The sequence below is a fragment of the Gallinula chloropus genome, assembly GCF_964237585.1.
Source record: "Gallinula chloropus genome assembly, chromosome: 7".
Lineage (NCBI taxonomy): Eukaryota > Metazoa > Chordata > Aves > Gruiformes > Rallidae > Gallinula > Gallinula chloropus.
Window position 1 is genome coordinate 25,564,211 of NC_140092.1, and position 11,263 is coordinate 25,575,473.

Sequence of the window (11,263 nt, forward strand, 5' to 3'; positions counted from 1 at the left end):
CTTTTGTTGAACTATTAAATACAAGTACTGAGCCAGAAGAAGACCGTGGTTTTAAAAATGATTGCCACATTGAGTTGAAACACATCACTTAGAGTGATGTTATCCTTTGCTCCTCGTGATCTCCTTCTGTGGGCTTCCCAGGATGCAGCTACTGGTATGGGAACAGCTCAGTTGCAGAAGTTCCTGTTCATAGGGAGTCTGTGGGACGTCGTCCTGGCTTGGTCTGATGGAAGGAGGAGCTGGTGCTGTTCTGGCCCTGTAGCCTGTGTAATGTCCAGGGTGTTGCACAGATGTGTAAATGTTTCTATAAGCTGAATATTTACTAAGAGTTTGTGGGATCTGGTGGATAAAGTGTATTTATGCCATAAACCAAAGAGGCCATTAGTGACCACGTGCTCGGTGTCTCCTTTCAGGTACAGTCGTAGTCCAGCAGCTCATGTCAGTGATGATTAGCAAACATGAAGAGCTGTTTCCCAAGGATGCAGACCCTCAGGTGGGACCAGAAGTATGCAACAACAACAATGAAATGCCAAAGAAAGCGGTGGCGGGGCAGCTACAGAACAACAGAGAGAACAACAACACCAAGGAGACAGCAGTGAGGCGCTGCTCCTGGGACAAACCTGAGTCTCCCCAAAGGGGAAGCATGGACAGCGACTGTCCGACCGCTCTGCCAGGCAGCAAGACCAGTAGCCCCAGGAACAGCGTCCAGAAACTAGATGTCACCAGAAGCCCACCGCTCATGGTGAAAAAAAATCCTGCTTTTAACAAAGGCAGTGGCATAGTCACCAATGGGTCGTTCAGCAGCTCTGTGGAGAGCCCCGAGAAGAGCCAGACCCTGCCGAACTGTAACCTGCAGACCAGGAGAACCTCATCCCTGAAAGGACCGGTGACAAAGATGGGCACGCACAGCGTGCAGAACGGGGGTGTGCGAATGGGTGTTTCCAGCACGGATGGGCACAGCAACACCCTCAGCAGCCGGACCCCGGGCTGGGTGCCCAATGGCTACGTCACGCTGAGGGACAACAAGCAGAAGGAATCGGTGAGTGAGTCAGGGCAGCACAACAGGCTTTCCACCTACGACAACGTCCACCAGCAGTTCTCTATGGTGAACTCTGATGACAAACAGAGTGTGGACAGTGCCACCTGGTCGACATCCTCTTGTGAAATATCTCTCCCTGAGCACTCCAACTCCTGTCGTTCATCCACCACCACCTGCCCTGAGCAGGACTTTTATGCGGGTAACTTTGAAGACTCTGTGCTGGATGGACCACCACATGAAGACCTCTCTAACCCAGGTGACTATGAGAACAAAAGTGACAGGAGGAGTGTGGGGGGCCACAGCAGCCGAGCCACCAGCAGCAGCGATAACAGCGAAACGTTTGTGGCCAACAGTACTAACAACCACAGTGCTTTGCACAGCCTGGTGTCCAGCTTGAAGCAAGAGATGGCCAAGCAAAAACTAGAGTATGAGACAAGGATAAAAAGGTAAGATGATTTGGCTTTACCATCTGACTGCCTTTTGCAGAGTAAATCCAAAGAGTTGTCCCTCTCGTGACTTGCTAGCAATCTGCAGTCATTGGGTGCCCACCATTGAGCTTCCCATCTCTCAGTGTTGCACACAATTTTTGTTTCAGAGCAGTTGCTTGCCATGCTTATGACATCTTAGTCTTATGGCATCAAAAATAAAGCCAGAACCTTATGAGTTTCTGTAGAATATAATTTAAAATAATCAGTAGGCTCTCATGGTGTTTTCAGAAGTTGTTGCCTGTTCTCCAGAGACGCAGAGGGCAGCAGACATCACCTTTCAGTGCAAGCAGTGCCGTGACTTATTCCCCCTCTAGGTTTTGGGTCTGGGAGGCCTCTGGAACACCTTTCCAGAGTCCTTGTTCCTCTTGAGACATTGCTGCAGCTGGGAGTTACCTCTGCTCATGGTCTTGTCTCTGCACTGCTGCTTTGCCTGAACCTTTCCTTCATAGCTTGGACTTGTTGAAGAGGGTAGGCCAGAGCCGTGTTGGTGTCTACAGGCAGCGAGGACTCTTCTTGCACACGAGGCTGCTGGGGTGGATGGTCAGTGATTAACCCCAAAGTCTTGGCTTAGCATTAGCTAGTGCACACGGCAGTGTGGAGCTGAATGTGCTCCCTCTGTAGGAAACGTTCTGACCTAGGGTCAGTGTTTTAGATGAAAACCGTGATGATGGGGGTTGTATTGAAATTGTCAATCCATGTTTGCGAATAGATACAACAGATAAACCATCTGAAGACAGGATTGTAGCAGTGACACAGAGGCAGTCAGGGATTATTCCAACTAAGCAACACCAGTGCAACTACAGGAAAGAGAATATATAGCCTATTCCTGGAGAAGTAGATGGAGCTGTTCGCTAGTGTGCACCTCGCCAGTGGCTGTTATTAGGTGGTTTTCTAAACCAGCTACTGAAGAGATTGCCTGTGAAAGTGGTTCACTGATGAAGCCATGGTTTGTAGGTAGGACGCCTCTCAAAACTTCGTTCTGAGCTCTGTAATGAAAGGACACGTGTGAACCTGTTGGAGGGTGTTTCTGTGTGAGTGAGGAGCGCTGCTCAGGAGCTCTCTGCTTTTATTTCACTTTGCAGCTTGGAGCAGAGAAATCTCACCCTGGAGACAGAGATGATGGCCCTGCACGAAGAGCTGGATCAAGAGCGGAAGAAGTTCACAATGGTAGAAATCAAGATGCGTAACGCAGAACGAGCCAAGGAAGATGCAGAGAAGAGGAATGACATGTTGCAGAAGGAAATGGAGCAGTTTTTTTCCACTTTTGGAGAACTGACAGTGGAATCTCGCAGACCAGAAAGAGGCAACACCATCTGGATCCAGTGAGCATCAGAAGCGTGGACTGTGGGACTTTGGGGAAGGGCTTTGGGGGTATTATACTGTATCAGGTGGCTGGTCACCTGTGTGAGGCTAGTACTCAACATAATGTTATAAACCTTTGAAGGAAGAAATGGAACAGACATTAACCACTCGTATCTAAAGTGTGTACTTACCAAATTATACCCTTTTTGAATGCTTCATGAGACTACTGTCAAGTGTTACAACTGGATACGTGTACATACATTTCAAAAGAAATCACCTTAGCAAGAGATGTATCTCAAGAAATATTTTAATGCAAGTCTTGTATTTAAACTGGTAAATTGAAATGTTGTTGCAATCAAGCTTTATATCAAGGCTTTTCTCCCTTGCACTTAACATAATAAGCTATTTTTGGCATTGTGTTACCATCAGCTTATTTTGTATATCAAATGTTTTTTGGGCTTTTTTTTTGTTTGTTTGTTTGTTACCCCTCTTGCAGGGGAGTGAAGATAAACAGATATGTTAAGGTATATGTGCCTGTGGTGAGCCTTGGTTTGTGTCGCTTTTAAAGAGAGAGCAGGGTGAGAAACAGCAGCACGCTGCGGGCAAAATGAAGCAGTACTCAGTTAACACAGTCGGTGGCTGGGGTAGAAAGCACCGGGGTACCCGTGTTGTAGGAAACAAACAGGGATTTCAAGCCAGTAAAATTGGAGACAGTGGCAAAAGGATCAACAGCTGCTTGTTTGGGAGTGTGTGTGGGTGACGGAGTAAGAAGTTGGGAGAGGGGAAAGGGGAACTTAAGGGCAAGGTCGGTTGCATGACCAGAGCTTTTTGGGGTACCCTAAGGAAGTGCCATGCCTGATCACTGTGGCTCAGAGCAGGAATATAAACTAGTTGTTCTGACCATATTTGCATCTGATTTTCCTCTGTACTCTGTGTGGAATCCTTTTTGTAGCACTGGTGAGGGGCCACACCGAGGGGATGAACTGGGAGTCCTGGTAGTCTTCTCTGTGTGATGAGTGCTGGAAAGTAACAGCCAAAAAAAAAAGGTGTTCAGTGTAGAAACTACCAGAGCAGCTGTGTAACAATGAGCAAATAGGAAGAAAACCAGCAGCATATTCACCACCTGTATTTACAGCAGGTATTAGCAAGTTACCACACCGTCTGAATGCTTCGTGAGGATCCTGTGAAGTGTTACAGCCAAGAGACTTCCCAGGCAATCCGTATCACCCAGGGAACACCTAGAGGGAACAGCCGGGAGGCTAACAGCGTGCAAACTGCCAGTGGAGAAGAAACAGCAAGGCCATGTTGTAAATTAATCATTTGTTTGGCACCTTTAAATATAGTAAGGATAAATGGTATTTTTTTACACCTCATTAAGGGTTTTTTGGTTTTAATTCTGCGTTTCGGGCTGCAAGTGGTATTATTAGAGAGGGGCATTGAGAAATCTTGGCTTCCCTCTAGTGTCTCTTAAATACATTGCAATTATTTTTTAAACATTCTCAAAGAACGTTCTTGGTTATAGCATGGATATTCCACAAGTATTAATTAGATGTGGGAATTACACTGGGAAGCAAACATGAGGTTTACATTTCAGAGAAATACTGACTTACAGTGGAACATTTACAGATGGTGCTTGTGGATGAGTTAGTTGTGTCTGGGGAGGGTCAGAGCCCTGTGGTACTGATCTCTGCAGGTATAAAGCATCTTCTTTCCCTCATGCCTGACAGAAGTCACCTCCAGAGGCTGAGGGCTTGTGTCTTTTTCCCCATCACCTTGTTGATGTACCATACCATTTCCCACATGGTCCACGGGCGGTTTGCTGCTCTGTTCCCTTCTGCATGTCCAGCCAGTGTGTGAACTGACCTGGATGGCAGAACGTTTCTGAGGCACATTTATGGAACAGAGTGGCCAAAGGATAAAACTACGTTCCCTCTCATGCAGCAGAGTGGAAAGAGGCAAGACTTGCTAATGAGATTAAGGTCAAAGCAGACTGAGCCCAAAGGCTCTGAAAAGCAATACCAGGATTTCATGCAGTGCATTTGTTGATCACTGGGTATCTCCTGAAGGTGGCTTTTCCAGGAATTGAATGACACGGAGGGTTTAGCTGAAGTAACCAGTTTTATCACCTCTTTGTGTAAAGGAACAAGTCATGTTTTAAGGCCAAGTTGACAGTGCAATGAGAGGACACTAATTAAAAAAGACGTAATGAGAAATAAGCTTTCACCTTTCTCACGGGTGTTTCTGTGAACTCCCCAAACTGATAATCCATTGTGAGAGTTCTCTGCCCAGCCCCAAGCTGAGACCAGCAGTAAGAGCTCAGCCCTTCTAGCACTGTCAGTCTTTGCCTTGTGCGCTGCGCACAAGAGATGATGATTTACAGTTCATTAATACAGGTAGCAGAAAAAATCCTCTTGGAGCACATAACCTCCTGGTCTGATCACAGGGTATGAGTACATTACAGCCAGAAGTGTAAGTTCAGGACAGCACACGCTTAAAATCAGGCTGCAGATGTTCTAGCCAAGGGACAAGGAGTAAGAGAGGGAGGCACACTGACTGCTGTCACATCTCTGGCCACCTCATCAGAGCTGTGGTGGGTGATGGTGCCCCGGGTCCCTTCACACAGTACCCAGGAGCAGCAGCAGACACTCATGGTACCTTTTCAGTGTTGGTTTCTGATGCTCAGGACAGCTCTTCCAGTCAGTGAGAATCCTGGTAACACATTTGGAGTGCGTGCTGGTGCAGTGGAATGATTAACCTTACTACAATCCTTTGATACACATGGGGGTTTTTGGCATCTCAATAGAGTGAGTTTCCCAAATACAAAAATCAATAAATAAAAGGTTATGTTAAATGATATGCAGAAACCTATGTTGGGAAGAAAAGGAGTTACTCAGATTACCAGCCTAAGATCCTTAAGCAGTACTTGATCCAGTAGTTAAGGCAACAGTCCAAAATTTGACAAAGATTCTATTTGCTAAAAGGAATTAATATTTAACAGATATCTATTGTATAGCATCCCTGAAGGGATGGAACAAGGCAGGGTAAGGAGACAGTGAATAAACTGATTTGCGTGTTTTGACAACCCAGTCAAAACAGCAGGTTGCCTCCTGCTGCTGTACAGGGAGTGGAAGTCCTAATGAATTTTCTTTCTTACCCCGAATTCCTGTTGGAGTATGTCCATTGAAGAGGAGAGTGTCTGCAGACACACTGTCCCCCTGGCAAATCTGCAAAGAAGTCGGGGCCAAGGGCAGGCAAGGGAAGCTGGGAGAAAAGAAATGCAGAAGTACTTGTGATGCAGGCATGCAAAACTAGAGGAACCAGATGGAGAGATGAGGAGAACAAGGAAGAGGATGGACTTGACATTGCCTTGTGCAGGTGAGAGTAATTTGCCCTGAGTTAAGAGCGTGCTTTCTGAAAGCTTGTCTCTACAAAAGGGTTACTGCAGCTAGCATTGTGCTATTCTCTCAGAGCTTTTTTGGCTCTAAATTACTTTCTGGGATGACACCAGTAGCTAGGTCAACTGTTCCACCGAGTACACTCCTTCCTTTTATCAGTCCAGAGTGCTAACAGCAAGAATTCATGTGGAGAAATAGCTAGCAAAGCCATTGCTGTAAGCACTGAATGCCAGGCACGGAGCCCTGGAAGGTCACACACTCTCCATGGATTGCCAGCACTTCTGGGAACCACTAATGGCTCCGTGCTGTTGTTCTCCATCTCCAGAGCAGTGCTCAGGAAATAAAATGAAACCTGGCAGATGCCCTGCTGATACAGACTGCCACGACTCTACAGAGGTTTAGGAAGCAGCGAGGGAAGCTGAGGAGTTTTCCCTACCTGGCTTTTAGAAGGTATCATGATGTGTGTATTTACAACCAGCCTTTGTCTGGTTTTGCTGGAGAAATGCTTGTCAGCAGTAACACACATTTCTTTAATATGCCAATTATAATGGAGAGTGTAAAAAATGTTTGAGGCCAGAAAATTGAGGGTGATGCAAATACATTCTTCCTTTTTTCCCCTAAGGTGTCCAGGCTTATGAGCTTCATATGCAGTACAATTCCACCTCTGAGCCTCCTAGAAGCAAATATGGAAAATTACGTCTCCCTCGGTGTGTATTACTCTCTTCGTGTGAAAGAGGTTTACAACAATTCCTGTTCAGAAGGACTTTATTGTGATGTTTAAAATACTATTATGATGTTTTTAAAGTACTGCTATGAGCACGGCTGCAATTTTTTTACCTGTGTAATAGTTAGGTGACTTGGCTTAAGACCAAAACAGGTACTTCTGAGGGCTGGTATTTTCTCTGTTGTTCAATTCACAAAGGTGCTCTCCATTTTTTTTTCCAGTCTTAACACTTGGACAAAGAGGAACCTGCTTTGGCGGGGGGGGGGGGTCATACTCCATAATCTCTTGAGGTTCCTTCCAGCCCCTACAATTCTGTGATTCCTAGTTTGTTTGGTTCTTTTATTCTCTCCCCTCCCCTCCCCTCCCCTCCTCTCCCCTCCCCTCCCCTCCCCTCCCCTCCCCTCCCCTCCCCTCCCCTCCCCTCCTTTTTCCCCCTTCCCTTCCCTTCCCTTCCCTTCCCTTCCCTTCCCTTCCCTTCCCTTCCCTTCCCTTCCCTTCCCTTCCCTTCCCTTCCCTTCCCTTCCCTTCCCTTCCCTTCCCTTCCCTTCCCTTCCCTTCCCTTCCCTTCCCTTCCCTTCCCTTCCCTTCCCTTCCCTTCCCTTCCCTTCCCTTCCCTTCCCTTCCCTTCCCTTCCCTTCCCTTCCCTTCCCTTCCCTTCCCTTCCCTTCCCTTCCCTTCCCTTCCCTTCCCTTCCCTTCCCTCCCCTCCCCTCCCCTCCCCTCCCCTCCCCTCCCCTCCCCTCCCCTCCCCTCCCCTCCCCTCCCCTCCCCTCCCCTCCTTTTTCTCCCTTCCCTTCCCTTCCCTTCCCTTCCCTTCCCTTCCCTTCCCTTCCCTTCCCTTCCCTTCCCTTCCCTTCCCTTCCCTTCCCTTCCCTTCCCTTCCCTTCCCTTCCCTTCCCTTCCCTTCCCTTCCCTTCCCTTCCCTTCCCTTCCCTTCCCTTCCCTTCCCTTCCCTTCCCTTCCCTTCCCTTCCCTTCCCTTCCCTTCCCTTCCCTTCCCTTCCCTTCCCTTCCCTTCCCTTCCCTTCCCTTCCCTTCCCTTCCCTCCCCTCCCCTCCCCTCCCCTCCCCTCCCCTCCCCTCCCCTCCCCTCCCCTCCCCTCCCCTCCCCTCCCCTCCCCTCCCCTCCCCTCCCCTCCCCTCCCCTCCCCTCCCCTCCCCTCCTTTTTCCCCCTTCCCTTCCCTTCCCTTCCCTTCCCTTCCCTTCCCTTCCCTTCCCTTCCCTTCCCTTCCCTTCCCTTCCCTTCCCTTCCCTTCCCTTCCCTTCCCTTCCCTTCCCTTCCCTTCCCTTCCCTTCCCTTCCCTTCCCATCTTGCATGCAGTGCTACTTGCAAATTGGCTCCCCACACCTTCTAACAAACCGTGCTCTCCAAATCCAGTAACTGGCATTTTGAATTGCATGTTCTTTATATCAGGCTCAACTACAGCACCTGGGTTTTGGGCAGAGCAGGATGACTGATGTCATGCTATCCTGTAAGCCACTTTTGACCTGGACTCAGTATTCTGGTGAGGTTTTGCTTAATTCACTCTGGCAGCTGTGCACACTGTACAATAGTGAGGTCTTACTCAGGGAGTTGCCTGAAGATATTAGAAATTCACACCTACCTAATCGCACAGTAGTTCCCATGTGTGGACATGCCCCGATACTCATCGTGCGCGTGGGTAATAGAGACAGTTGTGTAATTCAGTGTTAATAGTGAGCGTATCGCAACTGACTTCACTGATACTCTTCTGTGTGACTGGAGGGCCCTACATCAAAGGAATCTGTAATGGAAAGTAAGCAGGGTCTGAACCACGACAGGAATTAAGGAACTCTGGAGGCAGTTCCAAAGGCCATGAAGAGAACAGCTCACAAACTATTAATCTGTTTCTGTGCTGCCAGCCAGGTCGGTTTTTCCCAAGGCCAGAACCTAAGATCAAAAGCCCACTGAGCTATTAAAAACCTTGCCTAACGAGGGAGGTGGAGGGCTGCTAGTGTCGACTTGGGAGGATGTCCTGAGTAAAGATGGACAGTTTTTGGGGCGCTGAAGCCAGAGGGGCTGGGTAAATTCGCAGTACTTTGCAGGACCAGGCACACCTACCAGTTTAGGTTCTCAGTTTGGTGTTGCATTTTGGGGGGATTTTTACCAGTCTCAGCCTGTTCAGTGTTCCTGTAGCTCTGCGCTCCGGCCAGTATCCGTGTGGCAAAGCAAGCTTTACTGGCAGCAGTGTACAGGTATGCTTGAAATGCTGAAGTTGATGATACCTGGAGCTGGTTCTGTGTGGCCACCTCCACATTTATGTCCTCCCCTAGAGATCTAGACAGGCTGGAGAGTTGGGCAGAGAGCCATCTTATGAAATTCAACAAGGGCAAGTGTGAGGTCCTGCACCCAGGGAGGGGTAACCCCAGGCATCAGCACAGGTTAGGGGTGACCTGCTGGGAATCACAGAATCACAGAATCATAGGGGTTGGAAGTGACCTCCAGAGCTCATTGAGTCCAATCCCCTGCGAAAGCAGGGTCCCTAGGACAGGTTTTGAGTATCTCCAGAGATGGAGACTCCACAACCTCCCTGGGCAGCCTATTCCAGTGCTCTGAAGCAGCTCTGGAAAAAAGATTATCGTGGTCTTGTTCTTGACCCAACAGTCTTCAAATATGGGGCATAACCCTCTTAACATCACAGCAATTTTCGCCATCACAACAGGGAGGACTAGGCGAGGTCAAAATAGTTTACATGAGAATTGTAACTATATTGCTACCACGGGTCAGAAGTTGTCATTGCAACAGAGGATCTGAGGAGAAATCCTTCTTAGTTTTATTGTTTTTACTATTTTTGGAATAGTTTATAACTTTAAACATGATTACACACACATCAGAGGTGCTGCGTGGATTTACGACGTGACAGGTTTTATTGTTTCCTGACAAACAGCTCCCGGGCAGTTTCAAAGAGAATTTAAAGCGATTCCTCCCATTCTGCTTCTCCGTTCCTGAGGTTCCACCGCCAAGGCAGGCCGGGCACGGGGAGGCGCAGGAGCGCACACTCCCCGCCGCTCTCACGGCACGGCCGGCGCGGCGGGAAGCGCCTGTGCTGCCGGGCGCTTAACGCCGAGGCCCATCAACGCCCGCCGGGTGCCTCAGCGCTCCGGAGCCCGCCCCGGGCGCGAGCCCCGTTCACAGCCCGCCTCGGGCGCGAGTCCCAGCCGCGAGCCCCCTTCAGAGCCCGCCTCGGGCGCGAGCATGGGCCACGAGCGCCCTTCAGAGCCCGCCTCGGGCGCGAGCATGGGCCACGAGCTCCCTTCAGCGCCCGCCTCGGCCGCGAGCGCCCTTCAGCGCCCGCCTCGGCCGCGAGTCCCAGCCGCGAGCCCCCTTCAGAGCCCGCCTCGGGCGCGAGCATCGGCCACGAGCGCCCTTCAGCGCCCGCCTCGGGCGCGAGCCCCCTTCAGAGCCCGCCTCGGGCTCGAGCATGGGCCACGAGCTCCCTTCAGCGCCCGCCTCGGGCGCGAGCCCCCTTCAGAGCCCGCCTCGGGCGCGAGCCTCCTTCACAGCCCGCCTCGGGCGCGAGCATCGGCCACGAGCGCCCTTCAGCGCCCGCCTCGGGCGCGAGTCCCCTTCACAGCCCGCCTCGGGCGCGAGCATCGGCCACGAGCGCCCTTCAGCGCCCGCCTCGGCCGCGAGCGCCCTTCAGCGCCCGCCTCGGGCGCGAGTCCCAGCCGCGAGCCCCCTTCACAGCTCGCCTCGGCCGCGAGCATCGGCCGCGACCGCCCTTCACAGCCCGCCTCGGCCGCGAGCATCGGCCGCGACCGCCCTTCAGAGCCCGCCTCGGCCGCGAGCCCCCTTCACAGCCCGCCTCGGCCGCGAGCATCGGCCGCGAGCGCCCTTCAGCGCCCGCCTCGGCCGCGAGCCCCCCCTCAGTGCCCGCCTCAGCACTGCGCCCCCCCCCACCCACAAGCCCTCCTCAGTCATGAACATCATCGCCCCCCCCCGAGTCCTCCTCAGCCAGAGACCCCCGCTGCCCACCTCAGCCCGCCTAGCAAACCCCTCCTCCAACGGGAGCCCTACACGAGCACGACCAACAGATGACCGCAGCTCAGCTCGGCCCCGGGTATAAACGAGACCCCGCCGGAGCAGCTCCTGCCCGGCTAAGCGCGGAGCTGCGGCGGTGCGGTGGGGACTTTCCACGTGGGACCGGGGCAGCGCCCAAAGTAACTCCCTGGGACTGCGTGTCCTCACCTTGTAGGTGAGTGCTGTGTGCGTCTTGTGTTGTCGTGCTAAGTTCGGATCCAGTCACACGCTGTGTGGGGTTGGTTGCTGGCTGGCATCCTGGACCTGCAAGTAAGTTG

General features: G+C 51.2%; 1 protein-coding gene across 1 annotated transcript in view; it reads left to right on the forward strand.

The window, feature by feature from the left end:
* Positions 1-3,308, forward strand: part of ARHGAP24 (Rho GTPase activating protein 24) — a 32,712-nt gene extending 29,404 nt beyond the window's left edge. The window contains exons 6-7 of the mRNA XM_084266970.1: positions 414-1,485; positions 2,610-3,308. Coding sequence (XP_084123096.1) covers positions 414-1,485; positions 2,610-2,853 — 1,316 coding nt within the window. The 3' untranslated portion in view covers positions 2,854-3,308. The remainder of the gene's footprint in view (positions 1-413; positions 1,486-2,609) is intronic.
* Positions 3,309-11,263: the final 7,955 nt, after the last annotated feature.